At 37.9% G+C, this 25,389-nt stretch overlaps 1 protein-coding gene across 2 annotated transcripts in view; it reads left to right on the plus strand.

The window, feature by feature from the left end:
* The window catches only part of gabrb2a (gamma-aminobutyric acid type A receptor subunit beta2a), a 55,458-nt gene extending 33,329 nt beyond the window's left edge, over positions 1-22,129 (plus strand). Inside the window, exons 5-10 of one of the 2 annotated variants that reach the window (XM_055178262.2) lie at positions 2,267-2,349; positions 7,936-8,073; positions 12,121-12,273; positions 17,060-17,304; positions 17,749-17,889; positions 21,673-22,129. In XM_055178262.2, coding sequence (XP_055034237.1) covers positions 2,267-2,349; positions 7,936-8,073; positions 12,121-12,273; positions 17,060-17,304; positions 17,749-17,889; positions 21,673-22,017 — 1,105 coding nt within the window. In that variant the 3' untranslated portion in view covers positions 22,018-22,129. The remainder of the gene's footprint in view (positions 1-2,266; positions 2,350-7,935; positions 8,074-12,120; positions 12,274-17,059; positions 17,305-17,748; positions 17,890-21,672) is intronic. The other variant, XM_055178263.2, reaches the window with a different exon arrangement.
* The last annotated feature ends 3,260 nt before the right edge of the window (positions 22,130-25,389 follow it).

Consider the following 25,389-nt stretch of genomic DNA (forward strand, 5'->3'; position numbering starts at 1 on the left):
TTTAAGAGTGAAAGGTTTTCAGATTGAGATAGGTAGTTAGATAGATTAATGTGGATAAGCAGTCATCCTGTTGAAATTTAAACAAACCACATGCACTTCATGGACGTCTATTACATTGTATGTCTATGGGCCAGATTTACTAAACAGGGCAAATTAGCTTGAGAGCGCAATTCTAAGAAAGTGCAGATGGGAGTGAAAATTCCTGTGGTTGATTTACTGACAAGGCGCATGTTAAAGGGGACATTTTTACATTAAAGGAACAGTATGTAGGATTGTGGCCAAAACTAGTACTGCAATCACAAAACTTGTGGCTAAAATTGGTACTGCAATCACACAACTGGTGGCCAATACACAAAATGACAACATAAACATCAGTTGAGGGCTGCAACTCCACTTTTTAAATGACAATATCCTGGACAGACCACTGTTGTGAGTGATATAAGTAATTGAAGTGAAAATGATGCAACAATTTTATTTTCACAACGACCAACACAATTCAGGACATGCTTTTTTGAGCGTTACCGTGGGTTCACACCAGCCACGTTTGAGGCATTAAAATTGCGTCTACCGCGTCTAGTTTGTCGCTGGAACATTTTAAGTTTACTGAAATTCTAGTCATCGAGACATTCACGCGGAAATTCACGTCATGGGAGGGCCTTTCATAGGCTCGCTTCCTGTAATCACGTCACTACTAGAGCAAGCTCCTGATTGGTTAACGCGGCGCGTTTTTCCACCAAAGTTTAAAATTTTCAACTCGCACGTTTGCCGCGGCGATGCTCAGTTCGTGGCATTCGGGCGAACTAGACGCAAAATTCACGCCGCGAGACCAACGCGTCTTTACATTGACTTAACATTGAAATCACTCGCGCTTGACGCCTCTACCGCGGCTGGTCTGAATGCAGCATTAAAAAATACATGGTAATTGACGAGCGCAAACCTAAGTTAATCAGGTTGCATGATTCATTTAAATTCTCTCCTTCCATAAATTTTGCGTATTAAAGGGAAATTCCTACAAATGCATAAGCAATAAGGTCAGTCACAAAAAAATGTCAACGCCTTTTCAGCATTATTTTTTGCGATGCGTATTTATTAAAGATTAATACGCATTAGTAAATCTGGCCCTAAATTTTATTTTGTATATTCTGTGGAAATGCCATTGGTGCAACTTGGATCAAAGAAGAGATTGCCCACTCAAGATGATGTCATTAAATGACATCATGAAGTTCAAACCACCAATGCAAACATTGGCAAAAATTTGTGTGGCACAAATGAGTGACTGCTGACTAAAAGTTAACTCCCATAGCATCCAAAATAATGATGGGTCTTTCATCTGCTCGACAGTGTGAACAATAAGCTTCAACTCAAAGCTGAAGAACTGACAAGCTATTGTCTTGCTAGGATCTGATCAAAAGTTTTTTTCAAAATTAAATAATGCAATTACTATTTTCATAGAGCATTTTTCTGTGAATCTTGTGCGCTTTAATGGCTTATAAAGATAAAGTAATAAAACTGAGGCAAAACAGTCCATCTTTATTAAATTAAATTCTCAACACAGCAGCGTATTAACATACACTTACCCAGTTAAGCCCCGAGTGGACAAATGCACATTCAGGGACTCCATGAATTACATCCGAATTTAGTCTATTACAATTGTTTATGTTCACATTACTTATTTCAGTGAGCTTCCCATTGATTTTCACATTGTTGGACGTGACAGGAAATCACAGAAAAATGTCAGATGCATTCGTTTGGTCTGTCACCCCTTCTCCATTCATGATCAGTCATAGTGACAGCCCTCCGATTTAATATTTCTTGTCAGCACGTGGGACTGTCCATGTGTTTCTGTAGCTGAATTGGTGTTCGTAAATATCCAGTGTTTGATCCTCACGGAAAGTACATAGTAGTAATAAAATGCATACCTTGTAAGTCACTTTGGATAAAAGCGTTTGCCAATTTCACAAATGTAATGTACATTTTAGTATACCATGGATTTCAAATGGAATGTAATCTTATAATCCACACAAATAAAACATACCAACCTCCAGTTTCTAGTAACATGCAGAGAAGAAAGTCCCATAGATGTTCATCATGTTATTTTCCACCTCATTTTCCTTGTCTAGGCAGATTGAGCTTTAGATCTGAGACTGGTATGATTATATAGATGGAGGCAACAAGAGGAGGAGGGGTGTTGAGCTCTGCCTCGTCCCTGTTGTCCTTGAGAAGCCTCAGTAATCCCCACAGTCCCTTGTCTCTGCTTTGCATTCAGGATCACCACCACGGCTGCCTGTATGATGGACCTGAGGCGATACCCGCTGGACGAGCAGAACTGCACGCTGGAGATCGAGAGCTGTGAGTGTCGCACCTGACCCGGCCCAAATCTTTTCGCCTACATCCACACCACAAACAATCATATAACCCACGTCAGTTTAATTTCAAAGCGTTAGCCACAGAGGATCTGCTTTTTCAACCGTGCCTGACAGCAGTGGTAAATTATGCATTTACAGCCATAACAAAAGCTAATCATCTCCTCCTTTATCAAGATGAATGGGCTTTCTATTTTGCCATTATTGCCCGTAATTGTGTGTAACGCAATTTCTTCGGTAATAAAGAATGAAGTGCATAGGAGAAGAACGAGAGGATTTCTTAGTGTTCCTATCCGCGTCCCCGGAGTCATGAAAAACAGCGCTGTGATGTGATGCTAAAGCACACGCTGCCTCCGTTTGATCATTAAGTTGCCAGAAGCGTTAAGCAGCAGAAAAACAGTGCGGGTCAGGCCTGACTCCTTTTTTTTGTTGCTTTTAATACGTTCGGCAGTGCTGTTTTTATTTTCGCTTCTCTATATCTCTATATCAATAACTGCTTTCCAACTTTCATTCATTCCTCTCATTGGGCAGAAATTTACATGGTAAAGATCCAATACGATCGTTGAAAAGTGCTGTTCTTTCTTGTGTTGAGTTTCATGTTAAAACAAGAAGTTTAGATAAGACATACACTCACCTAAAGGATTATTAGGAACACCTTACTAATACTGTGTTTGACCCCCTTTTGCCTTCAGAACTGCCTTAATTCTACGTGGCATTGACTCAATAAGGTGCTGAAAGCATTCTTTAGAAATGTTGGCCCAGATTGATAGGATAGCATCTTGCAGTTGATGGAGATTTGTGGGAAGCACATCCAGGGCACAGAGCTCCCGTTCCACCACATCCCAAAGATGCTCTATTGGGTTGAGATCTGGTGACTGTGGGGGCCATTTTAGTACAGTGAACTCATTGTTCAATGTTCAAGAAACCAATTTGAAATGATGAAATGGTCTTTTGTTGTTGTAGTCCATCCGCCTCAAGGTAGTGTGTTTTGTGGCTTCACAAATGCTTTGCTGCATACCTCGGTTGTAACGAGTGGTTATTTCAGTCAAAGTTGCTCTTCTATCAGCTTGAATCAGTCGGCCCATTCACCTCTGACCTCTAGCAACAACAAGGCATTTTCGTACACAGGACTGCCGCATACTGGATGTTTTTCCCTTTTTCACATCATTCTTTGTAAACCCTAGAAATGGTTGTGCGTGAAAATCACAGTAACTGAGCAGATTGTGAAATACTTAGACTGGCCCATCTGACACCAACAACCATGCCACGCTCAAAATTGCTTAAATCACCTTTCTTTTCCATTCTGACATTCAGTTTGGAGTTCAGGAGATTGTCTTGACCAGGACCACACCCCTAAATGCATTTGAAGCAACTGCAATGTGATTGGTTGATTAGATAATTGCATTAATGAGAAATTAAACAGGTGTTCCTAATAATCCTTTAGGTGAGTGTATGTGAGACTGTCTGTGAAATATCTAATGATGAGCATGTTGATTTAAATCTGTATGAATTCATTTTTCTGATGAACACAAAGAAGATATTTTGATAAATGAGGGTAAGCACACAGCTGATTGTAACTATTGACTTCCATAGTAGGAAAAACAAACACGATGAAATTCAATGGGTACCGTCAACTGTGTGCCATCATTTATCAAAATATCTTCTTTTGTGTTCTTTAGAAAAAAGAAATTCATACAGAACAACATGAGGATGAGAAAATGATGACCGAATTTTCATTTTTGGGAGAACTATTCCTTTAATGTAGAAACAGTAAATCACAACAAATGACTTTAGCTGGGTTTTCCCAGACTGGGTTAAATAAAGCAATGTATCATAAAGGACTGGGATGTAACGTCCTGGCACAAGAAAAGCTTTGTGTCAGCGTGCTCTATTTCACACGAGCTAATGAGACACAAGCTTAAGCCAACTCTTTACTGATAAACTCGATACATTTTTAATGGGCACGATTCAAAAACAGATTTTAAAGCATAGCAAAGTAGAGTCTCCTCGCTTCAGTCAGTCACTGTGAAGTCGAATCCAACTGGCCTTTATTTCTCGTCTTTCTTTTTCTTACAAGGCCCAAGGGAATAAAGGATCACTAACTCAGAGCCGAGTAAAGGGATCTGTTGACAGTAATCAGGCAGTCAATTGACAAAATCAAACGTGGTGTCGCAGACATAATAGATTTAATGGAAAGTGAAACACCAGTTCTACCCAAAGCAACAGCAGTGTTCTCTGGAGTCTTTGGATCTCTCTCTCTCTCTCTTGTGCATTTCTTTTTTTATCAGCTCTCTATTTAAAAGTCTTTTTAGACAGCGGGGTGAACACGACACGGTCTCCAAGCGCTCCCACGCTAAGAAAGCAGATCTGATGATTGTAACGTGGCTAAAGCGCTTTTGCAGTTGTCATATTTATGTCATTTTGCTCTCTGCCCCATTAAACCAAACAGATATGACTTGTTTATTATCTGTGTTGCTGAGCATTGTGCATTAAAATGCATCTTTTTTTCTCACCCTCATGCTGTTTCACAACCGTATGACCTGCTTTTCTCTGTCGAAGACGAAAAGAGAAATTTTGAAGATTGCCCTGGTCCCTCTTTTGCATAGAATTACAATGAATGAGAAGAAAAGCTTTTCACAAAACAACAAAAATTCACATAAGTGACTTATGTACTATACACATCGAAAAATGCTGTTTTTTTAACCCAGCGTTGGGTCAAAAAGGGACAGCCATTGGATTAAATTAACCCAGAATATGTTTATATTTGACCTAACAATCCAACATAGCTTAAATTACAACCCATTGGGTTGGGCTCGTCCCTTTTTTCAATGCTGGATTGAAAATAACTCACACTGTAAGTCTTTTTTTTAATGAATCAGATGTTCTAGGATCAGTTCTCACAAAATCAATCTAAATGATTTAGGTGCCGATCACACCAAACACGTTTTAAATGCAAGGCACGAGGCACTGCTTTTTTGGATCCTTAAAGCAGTGCGGCGTGGCTTTTTATGTTGCTAGGCAACCACCAAGGCAGCTGTCCTGTCAATCAAATATTAAAGGGGAGTGCTTTTTGCTGTTAACTGTCAAATTAGCAGAAACTTTAAAAAGAGGACGCTTACTCTGATCTTGATCGAGAGGTGCACAAACACACAGGAGACAGTAAGTGAGTGTTGTCTCTGGTTGTGTCAAGCAACTCTAAATTTCTGTCACAACAACGAAATGCCAGCCTCTCCCCTCATTCGATTGGACAATAGAAAAAAAATTATGTTGGCCGCTTTTCCGCTCAGAGCACTCCTTAAAAAATGCGTGGCGTAGAAGGCAGCCAATATGCGAGGCATTCGGCATGGATGAACAGCATGCATAATGTTTACAGTCCATAGAAAATCATTCAAAAGCGCCTGACATTCTGTGTGATCTTCCCCTAATTCGGTTAAAGAGCACCTATTTTCCGATTCACGTTTTTAAATTTCCTTTGGTGTGTAAATGTGTATTTTTACATGTTAAAGGATTAGTCCATTTTCTTGAAAAAAATCCAGATAATTTACTCACCACCATGTCATCCAAAATGTTGATGTCTTTCTTTGTTCAGTCGAGAAGAAATTATGTTTTTTGAGGAAAACATTCCAGTATTTTTCTCATTTTAATGGACTTTAATGGACCCCAACACTTATTAGTTTTAATGCAGTTTAAAATTGCAGTTTCAAAGGACTCTAAACGATCCCAAACGAGGCATAAGGGTCTTATCTAGGACCTCATGTAATACGTCATCACGTTAAGAGGTCACGGATGACGTATTGAAACTACGCCCCTGTGTTTACAAGTATGGAGTAAGAGGAACGTTCTGAAATTCTTGTATGTGGAATGATACTAATTAATGTCTTCGTGTCAGTTTATTGTTTAAAATGGTCCACAAATGTGCGTTTCATATATGTAACACGTGACCTTTCCACGGCATTACGCAATTACGTCAGGTCTCGCTGGTGCGTCACAGGACCGGAGGAAGACGAGAAGTTGTGGTTTAAAAGTGCATATTTGTTTCGCTAGATAAGACCCTTATGCCTCGTTTGGGATCATTTAGAGTCATTTGAATCTGCGTTGAAACTACAATTTTAAACTGCATTAAAACTGTTACGTTTTGGGGTCCATTAAAGTCCATTAAAATCCTGCAATGTTTTCCTCAAAAAATAAAATTTCTTCTTGACTGAACAAAGAAAGACATCAACATTTTGGATGACATGGTGGTGAGTAAATTATCTGGATTTTTCTTTTAAGAAAATGGACTAATCCTTTAACGATATGCAAAAGGTACAAACCCCAAAGTAAACGATGATGCGAGTTATCGTCTCCAACGTAAATCTCTTTTCTTGGACTACAACAAACACACGGATTGTAGGCAACAGTTTACTTCCTGGGATTGGTGATGTAGTAAAGACCGACATTATCATAATTCCTCCTTCTTCAGACTCAAAGCCTGTAAGTTAACTTCTGTTAGCAACTAAATATTTCAAACATGGTAAGGAGCGTCACGTTTCCGGCTGACATCACAGGTATTCAGACCAATCACAATGTACAGATTAGCTGTGTTTTAACCATAAACCACGCAAACACATTGTACTATACCAAATACACAAAATAACATTGTTTTAGCAATGAAATAGGTGCTCTTTAACTCACTGACGTTACATTCACACAAGGCCAGCCAATCACAGTGGCTGCAACACATGCTCCTCTGTTCCTTTGTTTTGCATAAACGTAATTGGTTGGCTCTGCACTAGGTTATTTGCATAAGGCGATTTGATTGGCTGACGCCTCTGTTGTTGCTTGAAAAGTTGAGAAATGTTCTGCCGTGAGCAACACCAGTAACGTGATGCAGACGGATCCATAATTCAGTTCAGCCACGCATGACGTCATCCATTCAAAGCAAATGAGAAGCGTTAATGCTGACACCCTGTGAGAATGTACCGTGATTCAATGATCCAGCTGCAGGGTTTCTTGAGTTCTGAAATAGCTCATTGGAGGAAAAGATTAACAGAAATATCAACTTAAAATTCTTAAAAGTCTGTTTGTACCTGGTGCATTTAAATCTTTCATTTCATGTGTAAAACATCTGCAGAATATTTCTAATTGTATATTTATAAACTTATGAAGGGCAAATGCTTTGTTGGGTCTGTACCTGGTTGCTAAGTCAACACTTGAATATGAAGAAATCAGAAGTTAATCTTTAATTATTCAATACAATAAATAGGTCACTGGTTCTCATTATAAGTTGCACGGAGACAAACTGGTACAGACGTACAGGGAACCTTTAGTAAAGATGGAGAATAAGCAGACACGTTCCACAAATTCCTTTACGGATGTGTATTCGTGTCTGTTTTATAACCAAGCGTCCTGTAAATAATTGAATGATTACTTGCTTTGAAATCTAAATGTTGTTGTCAATATTTATAAAGCTTGCTTGCAGAAAAATGCAGTGTGCAAGAGTCATTTACAGTACTGCTGTTGTTCATCTGTTGTTGAGATATGCTGAGATGTTTGGAGATGTTCACTCAGTTGTGTCTTTGGGATCCTCCAGATGGCTACACCACAGATGATATCGAGTTTTACTGGCGAGGGGGAAATGGAGCCGTTACTGGGGTCGAGAGGATAGAGCTTCCCCAGTTCTCCATCGTGGACTACAAACTCATCTCCAAAAACGTGGTCTTCTCTACAGGTTGAGTTTCTCTTTTTGCTATCAGTCAGCTTTGTTCAAAAGTTGGGTGGTATTGATAAAATTGTAATTTTATATAACAATAATGATATTTATCACAAAAGAGGCATGTTTGCTTTGAATTTTATAAAAACTATAAAGATTTCTTCATTGTTTCTCTCATATCGTAACACACTCCTGCCCACTAATAGGGTACAAATGCTTTAACAAAATCTTAGGCCTACACAGTACCATCATATCGCCCAGTCCCAGTTTCATCATTACAGTTTACACACAAAATCTTTATAAGCTGAAACGCCGCCAACATTATTACAGACATTGTTACAGTGTCCTTTCACTGAAGCTTAAGGCAGTCGGTGCGCGATGAGTAACTATGTGAGTAAGTGCACATAATTTGTGTTTTTCTCCACTTTTATTATCATCACCGGTCTGCCTTTCAGGCACAGATATAGTCATGCAGTGACTCTATACAGCACATATATTTGGGTTTCTGTATTATTAATAGATTTTTACATGTGTCTGCCACCATTAATTAGCCAAATATTTATCAAATTAAGGATGAATAGTTCAAGATTAGAATGATTTATTAATACTGACTGTGTTGAATATAAGTGCAAATATAACAACTGCAAAAAATGTGTGTATGTTAAAGCAATAAGCCCCAAGAAGCAGTGGGTTACCAGTGCATTTTATAACAGCTAAGGGGCGTTTTTAGGCACGACGCGAAGCGGAGCCCTTAGTTGTTATAAAATGCACTGTAACCCCACTGCTTCGCGGGGTTTATTGTGTTTATAAAACGGTTACTTCATATGCATAGCAGGGTTTCACAAAATGAAACACAAATAAGTTGTAATTATATTAGTACAAATATTACTCTTCCGCCAAACAAAGTAGTTCCTCAGAATCAAGTGTGGCTGATACAGAGCGCAATTCACAAACAACACAGACGCAGCAAAGACACAATGAAAATATGATTTAAGACTGTGGTGTTTATTTTTATAAATCAACATTCATCTAAAATATACATAAACATTTATATTGTGCAACTGTTGAAGTGAGGATCAAATATGCTTGGAAGCATGATTAACTCTTTCCCCGTCAGCGTTTTTTTTTTTTTTAAGTTGCCACCCAGTTTTAGTTTAATGTTTTACAGAAAAATTATCTTCTTTAAATAAACATAAAATATCAAATGAAAGAACGGACCATCCGCTTTCCAACAACAACAACAAAAAAACGTTTCATCCTACCTTCATCTGTTCTCTTATCAGTTTTCACCTCTCCAATTTTCAGCTAAAAGCGAAGATAATTCCATTTTTGTGAAGAACTTTTGTAAGAGATCAGATTCAGAGCCTGATCAAAACTTACACGTCACGCCAAATCCACCACAATGCTGTTGTGTCGAGTGAATGCGTTAGTGATGCAACAATACACTTAGTTCACGGTTCAATACATATTTCGGTTCTTGTTCACGGTTTACGGTTCGGTTTCGGTTCTGATGCCATGGCCTATTAAACTGTTTTTAATTATTCTATGCTTAGGTAACAGGAACATTGAGATGTTAAGAAGCAAAAATAATGGTTTTAATTGCAGTTCTCTTTATTTTATGTTAATGCAAAAATCATCTTACATATTTCTAGTGTACTGATACAACAATATAAGATATAATTAAATAAAGACATATAAAAATCATATCCTATTAAAACTGGGGAACATGTGAATTCATTACATTACATAAATTGGCCATTTTATATACCTGTACTTAGTAAATTAAACTTTACATTGTAAATAAAGGCTATACCTTACTGCACTACTGTTAAGTCCAACATCATGCTGTCTGTGTAGAAACCAAAAATGTGTTCCTCAAACAACATTACTGGTGGGATTTATTTTAGCATCATGCGCATTCTCTTCTTGAGGTAAACTTTTTCAACTTGCGCAGAAGATGTGTTTGAGGCAAATAACGCGCGTTTGCATCAATAACAAGCCCAATTTGCGTCATTCGCATTGCCGCACGCGAATTTGCATCTTTACATTGATGTTGTATGTAATACACGCGCAAATAATTAGTCCACACCTCAGATTTAAAAGACAGTGGTGCTGCTGCTTTTTGTTGTCGTACTTCTGTTGGGTGTGTATGCACGTGAATGAAATCTGACACCAGCATTGCAGCAGAGTTGAAGCAGAGTTAATGCAGCTAGAGCACAATGACTGGATTTCAACTCGCTGTGGCGTTTATAAGCGTGCAGATCACGCGGACGCGCACATTAACAAAAGTGCAGGGAATATAAAACTGACAGATTTTGATGGATAAACCGAAAAACCGCAATTCACCTGCGCGTATTGGACCGTGGGGGTCGAACCGAACGTTTCAATAATGTATTGAGAATTGTGGCATCCCTAGAATGCATCAGTGTTTAAGTTGTGTAAGATTGCCATCTAGTGGATAATAGCGGAAATATCAATTTAAGACAAAAACAACCCAGACAACGTTTTCTCTTTTTTGACGAAATGACTCAACAATATTTTTTGACATTTATCTGGATATCGCCATAATTGTGCAAATGTAGAAAAATTAAAAAATGATTAAAGACTGTGGTGTTCATTTTCATAAATCAGTACGCAGCAACAGTGGCGCAGTGATACTTAATGTGGTCTGAACCGTGGGGTTACCGGGGTATTTTATCACGGCTTAGAACGCATTTCAACCAATCAGAATGAAGAACCAGAACGAGCCGTTTTATAATATAAAATTTGACATGTTCTTTGTTGGAGCCAATGGTGTAGTGGGCAGTAGAGGTCTTCACAGGTCCACTTAGATACGAAAACCCGAGGTCCGACACGATCAATTTTAAATGTACATTTTAGCGATTACCTGGGTTTCGTTTTCAGATAACAAAGTAAAACAAATAGAGCAGCTCGCCAAATTGGTTGTGAGACCAGCGGGATTTCTGTCTGACTGCTGCGTGCGGGGCTGCAGACTGCACTCACGTCGGTCAGTGCCGTTTACATTCGGGTCCAGTCGGGTTAAAAAATACCACTGGTTCGGGTCGGACTCGGGTCTAATTTTCTCAGGTTTTCTTGGGTCGGGTCTTTATTTTCAAAAAAAATTTTATGCACGTCGGGTTCGGATATAAAAGGATTCGGGTCATTTCGGGTCGGGTACATTTATTTGGACCCGAGAAGACCTCTAGTGGGCAGTGCTCTGAAAATATAGTGCAGATGCTCGAGGTCCTTTGCTAAACCCATAACCTTCTTCACCCTTTACTTTCCTGTCCTCTCATTTAGGCATGGGCCGGTTACCAGTTTCAGGGTATATCGAGGTTTTAAAGAGTCAAGGTTTCAAAACCACTAAAATTTTATGTGATAGCGTTTTCAAAGTATAAGCTGTCTTTACACAAAATTAAGTTAAATAATTAAGTCATGTAATTTATTTGATGTTTACATTTAATATTATTCATATTAATACATTTTAATTTTATAATTTTTTGAAAGAATATTATAATTTAAGGCCTTATTTTTGCCTGGAAAACATGTATGTTGCTAAAAAATAAAATGTATTGTGTCTAGTTGAAAAGTTGTTGTTTGTATATGCAGACAATAACACATTTTAGTGTTGCAATGGCAATACTGCAACACTGTGAAACCGTAGTATTTTTGCTTAAGGTTATCATACCGCCAAAATCTCATACCGGCCCATGCCTACTCTCATTACATTCTTAGCTATCAAATAAAGGCAAAAATGGCCAAAACAATTTTAATGATAGCTTAAATAGTAGGGGATTGCATTTGCAGTGCAAATGGTAGTGGGTTTAATTCCCAGGGAACATGCATACTAATAAAATGTATAGCTTAGCTTGTACTGCACTGTAAATCACTTTGGATAATTGTGTCTGCCAAATGTGTAAATGTAAATATTACATTTTTACTTTATTATTGTATTGTTTCTGCTAAAAGTATAATACATCAAACTGACAGGTTCCGTTCAGTAATGCTCAATGGAAATAATTGTTATAATCAGCATCATCCAAAATTATGTCTGTTTTTTATCAGGTTCTTATCCACGACTGTCTCTAAGTTTTAAACTGAAGAGGAACATTGGTTACTTCATCCTGCAGACCTACATGCCCTCCATCCTGATCACCATCTTATCCTGGGTATCCTTTTGGATCAACTACGATGCTTCTGCTGCCCGTGTGGCTTTAGGTGGGACATAATGAATGTTTGTCAGACATATAAGACAGCATTTACTCTATAGTGTCTCTATATTGTTTGCTGGGCTTATAGTGATTGGCTAAGCCCTATTACTATGAGTAGGGGATAATGCATGCTTAGCATTGGCGTTCAAGTCCCATCTTCCTGTTAAAAGAACCAATTATCAATCGATAAAGACTGATGATTCTCTGGGGGAAGGGCTCTGTAACAAATCACGTAAGGCACATGCTAGCCTGTGTGCATGCTTAGTAGCTAAAGCGACCTTGAGAAAGGTGTTATTTAGCACAATTTGAGCTAAAGAAACAAAAGTTAGAGTACAGTTGGTGTCAGAGGTTAATTGTTGGTTGGAAATCTGTTATTCAATTGTGATTTTAGAACGTGATTTTAGAGATATCTATTTTTTTCCATTCAAGTAGATAGGACTTTAGTCTTGCATGACTGAAATAAGTGCCTGGAGGCGTTGTAAACATCCCGAAAAAGATTTTCTCATGGCATGGTTCATATTTTACAAGGTGGCTAATTTGTATGAATTTTTTGCTTTCGTCTCTGTGACGTAGGGTTTAGGGGCAGGGTATATATGAAGAGTTTGGTTCCAAAACGCAATAAATCCATTTTGACAAATTTTGGTAAAAACGTGTTTTCTATACCAAGAAAGTGACAAGATGAAAACAACTATTTTCTGTTACAAACTTTCACATAGCATCTTTAAGTTATAAAAACATAAAAAATTCAAATCCATAAGTTGATTTTCAAAGATTTATTATAAAAACGGATTATTTTTTCCACAAAATGCAATAAATCCATGACAAGTTTTTATTCAAAATGCTATAAATCTATTGAATCAATAGCCTATATAAATGTGCATTCATCTTTGTCATGTTATGTTCATTTAGTTGACTAGTTGTACACACTAATTAAAAATATAAACATTAATGTTATTAATTAAAACACTTACTTTGTCATATTAAGAACCCTGTCATTGCGGTTACTTGACGTCCTCGCTTAACGTCTTTCACAGCAATCAGCTGTAAAATGTTTTTAGTCCTGCTCGATTTTCGTTGACTTTGAGTAAAATGATGGAAAGTTTTTCATAAGATCCTCTGGGGTGAATGTGTTAGCATGAGAAGCTTGATGCTGTCGGGTGAACAAGCACCCGTCTCCCAAGTGCCTCTCAGGGAAATTATTAGATGTTGATGGCTTACGTTTCTTTCCCATCACAGAAAACCATCACAGGTTTATCAATGTAATTAAAGTATTATTTTGTTTTGTTTGTTGATCACGAAGTACAAAGTAGATGAGGAAAACTAGTACTCCATGTACTCAGCGCGCCGCCATTGTTTGTTTACATTGAGTGAATGGTGCGCTGTAGGATTTATTGCGTTCTGTAAAAAAGGGGGAGTGGCGTTTATTGCATTTTGGGAAAAAAGGGAGAAAAGATGACAGAATAACACGGCGGATATTGGATTGTGCGTAAAATTAAGAATTTACTTTTAACTACTGATCTGATATAATACTGATTTTGGCAGTAACTCATTTTTTTCAAAAATAGCGTTTATTGCGTTTTGGAACCAAACTCTTCATATATTTTTTCTCTAATAATCGTACATTTTTGTACAGTCTTATGTATCATTTTTGTACGAATAAGTCAACAAAAGGTGCACAAATTCCGGTAAGATCAGGTTGGAGTAAAACATCAGTAAGTGTGGTATTGATTTTTGACTATTGATTATTTTAATGTTTCTAGTAGACAGTTATTGCCCCACATTAAGATTATAAATGTATACAGTGACTATGAGTGACTATGGGTAACTTATTTGAGATAAATTGTTTAAGTTGGGTTATGGATTAAAATAATTTAGTTATTCATGTTATTTTGTGTTTTAAAAGGATCATCAGATCTCCCAAATGTCATTTCACTTTAAAAACGGGATACCCAGTGATCATTTTAAATTGCAAATGCAGTTGGACTGTATTTGGTTTTAAATCCGGTTCGCTCCAATGTAGTTGTTGTCAGTCCCTTCCTTTTGCACAGGACTCTATTAGTAAGGCTGCATAGTCTCATGCTGATCTGCTATGATGTATTACTGCATATTAAGCTGACAAACCTTCCTCCGGATGCTCTTTACTGACGTGTTTTACGTCCAGGGCCATGTTTCTGCCAATATGACGAAATGGCTTCTCCTGCCGCTGATACTTGAGGCGGTAGTCAGAGAGAATAGATCACTGATGATAGGAAGGCATGCCTTTTATACTCTGAAGAGCTTGTCAGTATTAATCTATCTGCAATGAGAGGCATGTGACAAGGAAATGGATGTCTCAACATTGTATTGTTTAAACAGAAATACAACAGCTTCTTTCTTGTTGCTTTCTCTGTGGCTTAGGAAATAATTGCTGGTGATTTCTCCTGTGACTGTGTTTGCTAAAGCCTAAAATATATGTGATCCTGCCTGTGCAAATCATTTTTTGCAATTTATTATTTCCTACATAAAATCATATACATGATGTAAAGAACATTCTGTAAAATATAACATTGATATCATTAATATTGACTGAGTAAGGTCATGTCAAAGATTGAAATCAATGTTAAATCAATGAGTGAAATACAACTTGCTCCTAAAATCATTATTAAATTATGAGACTTTATTCTGGATTTTTACAGACAAGGTCACATATTTGACCAAACAGAGATTGTGAATGTTACTTACAAATCAAACAGAAAGCTGATATGGTAGAAATGCGTGTGAATTAGTTACTAAGACTGCGATAGGTTAGAAAAGAAAACCCTCAAATAACTTGATGTTGACTTTTTAGTTATTGTCACATTGCTACAGTGTTGTGGGTGGTTTTCAGTACATTGTTATACTGTTGCTATGGTATTTTGTGTGGTTGCTTTCCTCTGAGGAGCTTGTGCTTATGATAATCTGTTTTTTACAGTAGGCTAAATAAGGCCTGGGTCTTTCTTCAAAGTAAATCTGTAGGAATTTTTGCCTGCTTTGTTATCCACAGGTGACCTACATGATAGCTTTGTTAAAAGTAACAGCACAGCTCTCTTCAACATCAACTGCATGATTTAAGGGATCATTTAAACTGTGTGGGAGGACTTAAGTGTAATATGTTGTGCTAGAGTTGGGTTTGATCAAATCCCAAATTCTAAATATAATAGCAAACCTCACTAAATACATCTACTCTACACCTTAAAGGAAAACACCACTGTTTTTCAGTATGTTCTTACCTCAACTTAGACGAATTGGTCCTTGCCTATCTTTTTTCAATGCGTGCACTTAATCTTTGTGCAGCGTGTTGTGAATGTGTTGGTGTTTGGCCTAGCCCCATTCATTCCTTAGGATCCAAACAAGGATGAATTAAGAAGCCACCAAACACTTCCATGTTTTCCCTGTTTAAAGACTGTTACATGAGTAGTTACATGAGTAAGTATGGTGGCACAAAATAAAACTTGGTGATTTTTTAAGCGGATAAAAAATGAGAACTATATTGTTTGGTGGAAGAGCACTTAGTTTGCAGCACTTCGACCTCGCCGCGCAGTAACATTATTACAATGGGACAAAATAAAGTGATGACCTTCGAGTATCAAATGGCCAGTATTTTGTTATTCTTGAACCCATATACGTGGTCTTAGTGTCATTTTAATTTTTTTTAAGGCTCTTTCTATCTGAACAATTAGTTTTAGTATTTAACCATGTTGAAAATTTTACTTGCATACCTTTTGCACATTTTATTTATGTTCAATAGCTTTTTCTACAGTAGCTCTTTCTAATGGTATTTTTTCAAAATCCTTTTGCACATTTTATTTATGTTCAGTAGTTATTTCTAGCTCAAGAAATCCACAAACTTATAAAATAATTTATTATTTTTTACAAGGTCGCCTGTTGACTGCTGAATATAAAACCCCTTCAATATAGTTGTTGGTACCTCAGGGGAGGAGTCGAGTCAGCAAAAAAAAAAAATAATAATAATAATAGAGTCCCGGCACCTCTTTTGCGCCACTTAAAGCACTGACTGTAACTTTAATAGTAGAATGTCAGCCTAAGTGCTAGCATATAGCATTAACTAGCATATAGCGCTAACTCGGCAGTCACAACTTTGTTTTTAGCATTGTAACATCATAGTAATTAATTTAATGTGTAAAATGTTGGGGCGTACATCCTGATTGTAACCTCACAGTTGATGTTATGTTGAGATTGGTCTGTTTTCTAGCTGTCTTTTGCATGCATGAGGTTTACATAAGAATCAGGAAACAATCGTGTTTGAGGCTCACAGTATGTCAAAACTATGTACAGAGCTCTTATTATTCATCTATGCCATTGCCTAGGTAAATACAGATTTACATTCTATGGCACCTTTAATATTTATAAAAGTTTTATTTTGTGGCACCATACTTACTGGGATAACTCCTCATGCAACAGTCTTTAAATAGGGAAAACACGGAAGTGTTTGGTGGCTTTCCAGTTTGGTACCATAGGAATAAATGGGTCGAGGCTAAATGCTAACACATTCACGACGCGCTGTACAGTGCACGCATTGAAAAAAGATAGATATGTATGAATTCGTCTAAGTTGAGGTAATAACATAGTTTAATATGGTAAAAGGGTAGACTATTCCTTTAATGCATTAGCTAACATGAACTAACAATGTGCAATATAGTTTTTCAGCATTTATTCATCTTTATTAATGTTAAAGGCACAATATGTAAGATTTTTGCATTAAAGTATCACAGTTTTATGTTTATTTACCCTCGATCACTTTCTTTGAACTCCAGGTATCACCACCGTGCTGACCATGACAACCATTAACACGCATTTGCGAGAGACCCTCCCCAAGATTCCCTACGTGAAAGCCATAGACATGTACCTGATGGGCTGCTTCGTCTTCGTGTTTCTGGCCCTGCTGGAATACGCTTTCGTCAATTACATCTTCTTCGGGAGAGGTCCGCAGCGGCAGAAGAAGGCGGCGGAAAAAGCAGCCACCGCCAACAATGAGAAACTCAGGCCAGACCCCAACAAGGTACTGGCGAGCTGAGCGCACGCACACGGCGTGCATCATTAGGGCTTGTTAACAAAAGCCTCTGGTCAGGGGGTGGTCAGTTCTTTGAAGTAATATGTTGTGATTTCTATCGGTGTCCTTCGAGGGTCACCGGTCTTTGGGTATAGTTAAAAAACGCTGGATATATGAGCTCTGTTTTTATTTCCACTGGCCTAAGCTTGTTCGCCAACCACAACCTAATGGGCTTTTACCCTCGGACACATATTTTTGTGATGAAATGTCCGGGAGATCGGTGCAGACTTTTGTTAGCTGCAAACAACGGGCTCGCTCTTGCCGGAGCGGGCCGTGTCCAAGCTCACGGCCGGCAGCGCCTCGAGGGTTTACCTTCTAATCTTATTGAACGAGTTCTCTCCCCCTTTGACTGCTGCATACTTCTGTAACAGTGCTGATTTTGTATGCTTGCAGTGGTTGGTGGGAAGTGTAGTTCAGAGAGATGATGCTCTCTATGCCAGAATGAAACAGAGGGAAATTGACGGGTATGACTCGATGTGGGATCCGATCTTTGCGGAGGATGCGGCATTAGGACTAGGCGATCAAAGACTTAAGGTACTGAGTGTTTGACCTGTAGTCAAAAAAAATAATGAAATGGCTCTGAATCGCAATAAGCAATCAGAAATAAATACACCCAAGCTATTTCTTTCTTTTATTATTTGTTTGGATAAGTTTCTGTTATTCCTTTAGAGTAATGATGGTAGCCATCACCATTTCCACCATTACGTTGTTCTGCCCTTTTTTGAGTTGCTCCTGAGACTTTTCCCAGACGACCCTTCCTGTTTGATCGTAGAGGATAACTATCAGCCTCACTTGAATTTACTGAACTGATTTTTTAATATAAAATTAATTTGATAAAATATATAATGGTTTCAAGATCAGACTCTAGGGTCTAGACTGTCTTTTGTTCGACCTTTTTTGATAACACTAAAATACTTTAATGTATTTTTAAAGAATATATGATATCATATAATTACAGTTTTTAGATTAAGTGGAAAGATTAATTAAATATTCACCCCAAATAGTTTAAAAATCATTTAGCAGGTGCTTTTATCCAAAGTGACTTAAAAATGAGAGAGCATTTAACATGAAGTTTAGTCTTCAAATGGGGCAATGCTAATGGGTAATTATAAAATTGCAGGTACATTCTGTGTCCATTTTTTCAAGTGGTTAGACTATATTTTTTAATATCTTAGTTATTTGGTACTCATTGTCATGGATCACAAGATATACAGGCCATCAAATATATCATATTTAATAATAATAATCATATTTTCTCTGAAATTGTCTTAAATAGCTGAAAATCGCAATTTCATGTGGTCTAAATTATGTCTCAATGAATTATGGTGAATGCCGCTACATCCAAAAGCCAGAGGGCGCTCTCGTGCAGAAACTCAATATGCGCAGCAGAAGTACCATTTACATCTCCAGGAAATGTCTAAAAGCATATGTATACTGCTGTTCTTAAAGGAACGCTCCACTTTTTTTGAAAATAGGCTCATTTTCCAACTCCCCTAGAGTTTAACAGTTGATTTTTACCGTATTGGAATCCATTCAGCCAATCTCCAGGTCTGGCGGTACCATTTTTAGCTTAGCACAATCCATTGAATAGACCATTAGCATTGTTTTTATATTTTTCCTATTTAAAACTGGACTCTTCTGTAGTTACATCGTGTACTAAGACAGACGGAAAATTTAAAGTTGTGATTTTCTAGGCAGATATGGCTAGGAACTAGGGCTGTGCAAAAGATCGCCTGCGATGCTCATGCGCGTGTGTTCCGTGATTGCAAGTAAATCGCCATCAGCTGCTTTCAGATGGAGCGGCATTTACTTCACAGAACTGTAGCAAAAACGCATAGATTATCGGAGTCGATTTTCCTCGATTATGAATACGATTTTGCGTAGCTTTTATGTGAACTACGGCTCTGTGTAGTAAATGGAGCTCCATCTGAAAGGAGCTGATGGCGTTTTGCTGCTAATCAGGGAACCGGCTTTACTGATAAAACACGCATTTTTTTGCACAGCCCTACTAAGAACTATACTCTCATTCTGGTGCAGGCGCAATGATATTACACACTGCCCGAAAATAGTACTGTGCTATTGAAAGTTACCACGGGGACTATTTTCGGGCAATCCATAATATCATTAATATTAATATCATAATATCTCTACTTCCGGTGAAGTGCTGTAGTGATGTTCACTTATTCCATATGCCGTTGTCAGTGCCCTTTGAACTGAACTATTTCGCTCCCTTCGGATTAGAATCTCACTTAAGATGGCAGAACACCATCTACATTGGTAACAGAGTTTGACAGTAACAGAATTGACAGTGACTAATTTGGACAACAGGAAATCATGATTTTTCAGCTATACAAGGGAATGCATAAGACAAATATTCCAATATAATATTTTGGTGTGGTCTATAACAGGGGTGGGGAACCCTGGTCCTGGAGGGCCAAAGTCCTGCAGAGTTTAGTTCCAACCCTAATTAAAGACACCTGAAAAATCAAATTAAAGTCTTCAGGATTACTTGGAAATGAAATTCAGGTATGTTTTATTAGGGTTGGAACTAAACTCTGCAGGACAGTGGCCCTCCAGGACCCAGGGTTCCTTACTCCTGGTCTATAACATCTTGTGATCCATGACAATGAACCCCAAATTATTCAAATAATTAAAAATATTACAATTTGACAAAAGCAGAAATAAACAACTTTTGGACACCAAATGTACCTGCCAATAGTAAAAAATATCCTCAATTAATATAGTAATAATCCACAAAAAGCTTAGATTTTGGCAAATTGATCAGCCTGATCAATATATCACTCTTGTGTCAGTCAAGGGTAATATTTTTTGCTTTGTTAGCATTAGCATTTAGCAAACAAAATTAGCAATAGTATGTTTTATTAATTTTCATGTTTGAAAATAACTTTATTTTTAACAAATACTCGGCTGCAGTTTAAAGGATTTTTTTTCTCACCCCCCTGTCATCCAAGCTTTTTAATTCTTTCTTTCTTCAGTCCGGAAAAAAAGTTTTTTTTTTTTTAAGAAAACATTCCTGGATTTTTCTCCATATGGTGGACTTCAGTGAACCTCAGCAGTTTACAGTTTCAATGCAGTTTAAAATTGCAGTTTCAATGCAGCTTCAAAGGGCTCCACGATCCCAACTGAGGCACAAGAGTCTTATCTAGCAAAAAGATCGTCATTTTCACAAATAAAATATACTTCCTGTCTTGCACAAGCCTTGTGACACGTAGGTGTGACCTTACGTATTACGTAATCACTTCAAAAAGTCACGCATGACGTATGCGAAACGTGGAGAAAGATGACCTTTCTGATGTTGTTGTATGTGCAATGATACTAATTCATGTTTTTGTTTCACATTATTGTTTAAAATGATCTGCAAGTGTGTTTCCCATATGTAACGCATTACCTTTTGACGTGTAATACTTAGGGTCGCGCTGGTGTGACACACGGCTAGAGCAAGAAGTTGTGGTTTAAAAGTAATTTTTTTTTTTTTGCAAAAATTGATTGTTTCGTTAGATGGGACCCTTATGCCTCGGTTGGGATCATTTAGAGCCATTTGAAACTGCATTGAGGCTGTAAACTGTTGAGGTCCTCTATATGGAGAGAAATCCTGGAGTTTTTTCCTCAGGGGACTTAGTTTCTTCTCGGCTGAACAAATAAGGACAGGCATCTTTGGTGAGATTGGGGTGAGAAAATTATCAGGATTTTTTTGATGAAAGTGGAATAATCCTTAAAATAGTGGCACATTTACTCAGCTTCATTGTAAAAGAAAGAGACAACAATGCTTCCAGCTTTCCTTCTGTCTGGCCTTTCCCGTCCTCCATCACTGCAACCTGATTCCTCTCCGTTGATCTCGACTTTTGCCTTCATGTTTTTGCCTTTTTAATTTGCATTTATTTGGCTGTTTTATATGCAGGCAGAATTTTAACCATGCCATGGTTGAAATTCGGAAATAGTTATGGATATTTATAGCCTGAAAGCTTTACTCCATAGCTTTACTATGAGTGCAGTGTAACTGGTGATGATTCATTTACTCTTTTGTACTTTTGTCAACTGCGGTTGTGCTGCATTCATCAGGGTTTTAAAAGGACAGTTTACTTTTTCATCCCTGTGTCATTTCAGTATATGGAAAACAGCATTTAACCTGCAATCTGTGATTTGAGTTAAAGGTGATTTCCAATTATACAAGTCTTTATGCTACTTATCTTACAAACAGATCTCTGAAAAATGCTGGTTTGACAAATATAAAGTTATGAAGGCCCACTTTGATTATAGTCATGCCAACACAATTATGGATGTCTATTGTCAATACAGATGACGGCAGATGACATCCGGCTGACCACAGTGGAGATGAAGAACGAAATGGGACCGTCCGATCTGTCCAGGGGCCTGGGTGACCCGAGAAACACCATGCTAGCCTACGACAGCTCCACCCTCCAGTACCGCCGGGCGGCCATGGCGCGACAAAACTACGGTCACAGCGCCCTGGAGCGTCACGCCACCCAAAAGAAAAGCAGGCTCAGGAGACGGGCTTCTCAGCTTAAGGTGAACATACCTGACCTGTCCGATGTCAACTCCATCGACAAGTGGTCGAGGATGATCTTCCCCACCGTGTTTTCCTTCTTCAATGTAGTTTACTGGCTTTACTACGTCCATTAAACCAATCAGAATAGAGGAATGGACCAGAAAACAACACCAACAAAGAGAATAAAAAAAAAGAGAATTAAACAGTACATTGCTTTTGCCGATTTATTTCGAATACGGAGGAAGGACTTACGAAGGGCAAAAAAAATAAAAAATTCAGGATGGACTCTTTTTTTGTTCTGAGAACATAAACTTTGAGAAAGACATCAACATCTGAGGAACTGGAGATATAGACATACACAGGAGCTCGTTCCAGCCATTCAGTATATCACTTATATTTGTCATATGTAGATTACTCTGTGGATCAAATATTTATGCTTGTATTTGCATATATTTTAAGCATTTGTTTTTCCGGTTAGTATATGTTTACTTGGTAGCCAGCTGCACCCGAGAAAGCTTTACAAATGATTTTAAGGGGAGTCGGTCTTTGAAAGTCTATTTTCGTATAGTTAAGCTGTATATCAGATATCTTTTAAAAGCATGCTTCGCTTTGTTTGTTTTATTTATCTCTTACAGAGAGCTGCGGCACTGCATTTTCATTTTAAAAACTACTTCTTTTCTTCAAAATGAGTTTGCGGGACACAATGCAAAGACACTGTCAGCAAGCCATACAGGGTATTTTCAAAACACGTCCTTTTAATATTGTTGTTTTTTCTTCTTCTTTTTATTTTTTTGATGTTGGGCCAATAAGGAAACTCTTCCTACTTAGACTTTATCTGATGCAGGGAAATTAAAATGAAATATTAGCTGACGGAGCCATGACAAAGGACTAACATGGATTTACATGGAAGGTTGTTACCCTGATGCTCGGACAAACTGTTCGATCTGACGTCAGAAGTACCCAGGAGGTGTAAATGCTAAACAGTCCTCATCTGTACGCTGTATGAACTTTGTGTGGTGAGCAGCTGGGAGGACACATGGCTGTTTAACGTAGGTGCATTGGACGAGGTGGGTTGACCTCAGCAATGAAAGACACAATATATCTGTAATCCATTTACACTATTGATAGATATAAGTTGAAAACTAGTAGCTGATATTACATTATGGTAAAAAAGAAACTTTTCTAATACAATAGTTATAATATCGGATGTTAATGTTATGGTTCATTATTTAAACGTATTTTTTGGTGTATTAGATTTCTTAATGTTGAAGACTTTGGTTGAAAAAAAATCTTGCTTCTTAAAAATAGAGCAAATGATCTGAATCTTTTTTAAAGGCCTCAAAGTGCACCAATGATATTTAAGCAAGGAATAAATGACATTACTACTATGAAATTTACAGGAATATGTGACAATATGTGAAGGATCTGGATCATACAATCAAGGCATCTGTCAGGCAATTTTGTATAAAATCCTGTAAATTATAATATTTCATAATGACTTGTAAATATATATATAAATATATATATATATTGTGTAATGACTGTCAACAATAATGAAAATGTATCTAAATTAAATTATTAAAGCTTAATGAAGCTTATATCTCTTACAGGTGATCTTACAGAATTTTCCTTATTGTTTCTTGTTTAAAAAATGTCAGCCTTATGCTGCGTGGCGTGCACACCGCCGGCGACTTTGTCACAGTAGGGTTGTTTACATCTGGGATTTTTAAATCCGTCTCTTTTGTCAACTTTCGACCACTTCTGTCTTGAATACTTTGTGGAGACTGTGGGCGAGTCCCTATTGACACAAAATAATATTATGTCAGTCTCCGCTGCTTGTGTTGTAAGTAAACATGCTGCACAGTGTTTTGTATATGTAAGAGCTTTCTCGTATATTTCAGCACAATTGATGAAATAAGATCGTGCAACTTTCACATGCTCGCAAAATGAAACTAATGAAAGACACAGAGATCAGCTGCTTTGGTTTTATCAATGAAAGTCTAAAGATAGCACTTTACACTTTGTTTGCGCTAGAAGTCATAAACAATGTAAAACATTGTGCTCGGTACATCATATTAGATAAATGGGCAGAGAGTAAGCGGTCTTTTGTGGGTGCTCGAACGCATTCGACTACATGTGTGTTTACACCACAAAAGCAATCCGGTCAAAATGGTTTTCGACTACCTATGAATGTGGTTGAAACTGGACGAGCTAAAAACTAAAACTGCATGGAAAACGCAATCATCGGTTGTTTTTTGTCACATGACCTGCGGTGCACTTGCGGCATTCTGAAAAGTTGAGATGCTTTTTACTCGGTGCGGACACGCCTGGAAAAAACGAGCGCTTTGAACCGTGTGTGTGTCGCAACCGTGTCGCTTCCATTGTGAGCGCGCATACATTTGAAATAACGAAAAAGATGCGAAATGTGAATCGCCTCTAATACATAGTTCTTGTCCACTTTCGAACGCTTCTGTCCTGATTACTGAGGGTCTGTGAGCGTCTAAACGCGAGCAGGAGATATGACTGATTTACGTTGACGCAAACTAATATTAAGTGAGAGCTGAAAAACCGCTACAGTTTTGTCAATTAAAGCCTAAAGAACACGTTAAACACTGTGGGTTCGTGCTATGATAAAAGTCATGTCCTATATAAAAACTTTAACTTGATACATTACACATAAGGTAAAAGACAAAGATAAGGGAGTCTTTTGTGGCTGCTCAAACACATTCGACCACATGCGCGTCTACACCTCAAAAGCAATCCGGTTGAATGTGTTTTCGTCTACCTCTGAATGTGGTCGAAAGTGGATGAGCTCAATACTTTATACACCCCGTTTACGCCTGCATTAGCATCGTCCACTTGTGATCCGATCGACCAAAATGCATTGTAATACCAGGTGTATACAAGCTGTGTGTTGCCCGTCGCTTCAATGAGGTCATCAGGAGGCGTTCTTAATTCTTGCTGTCCTAGTACCAACTATAAACAAATGAGTAAAGTGCGGAATGCGGCAGTCAGCTAGTGATGTTACTGATGACTACTTTTTTAATGGCGATTGGCAAACCCAATTTAAGTTGCATTTCCGCCACCTACTGGACTGGCATGTTGAGCATATGCAGTGACTTAGAATTAGCGTTATGACGTATGACGCAATTATACCCCAATTCTGTTTTTTATTTTTTTTATTCATATGAAATGAGGAAATAGATAATATGGAACAGTAGGTGGCGGTATGTGCTCAGTTCAACAGTCCGCCAGAAAACGAAAGAAGACGACGTATGACGCAAAGAACAAAAGCTTGTGTTTTTGAAGGAAGTCACATGAAATGACTATCTTGTCATTCTTAAATTTTAAACCTAATCTAATCTCCTTATAATCCTGAAGTGAAGTGATATGAGACAGCGTTGTCTGGTCAGTCCATGATTTATACTTTGATCCACAAACGCGCGTGTTGGACTTCACATGGTGGTGCACAGCACCGGAGCGATACAGTACAAAGGAAAACTGGA

This window comes from Misgurnus anguillicaudatus, chromosome 16 (genome assembly GCF_027580225.2).
Source record: "Misgurnus anguillicaudatus chromosome 16, ASM2758022v2, whole genome shotgun sequence".
NCBI lineage: Eukaryota > Metazoa > Chordata > Actinopteri > Cypriniformes > Cobitidae > Misgurnus > Misgurnus anguillicaudatus.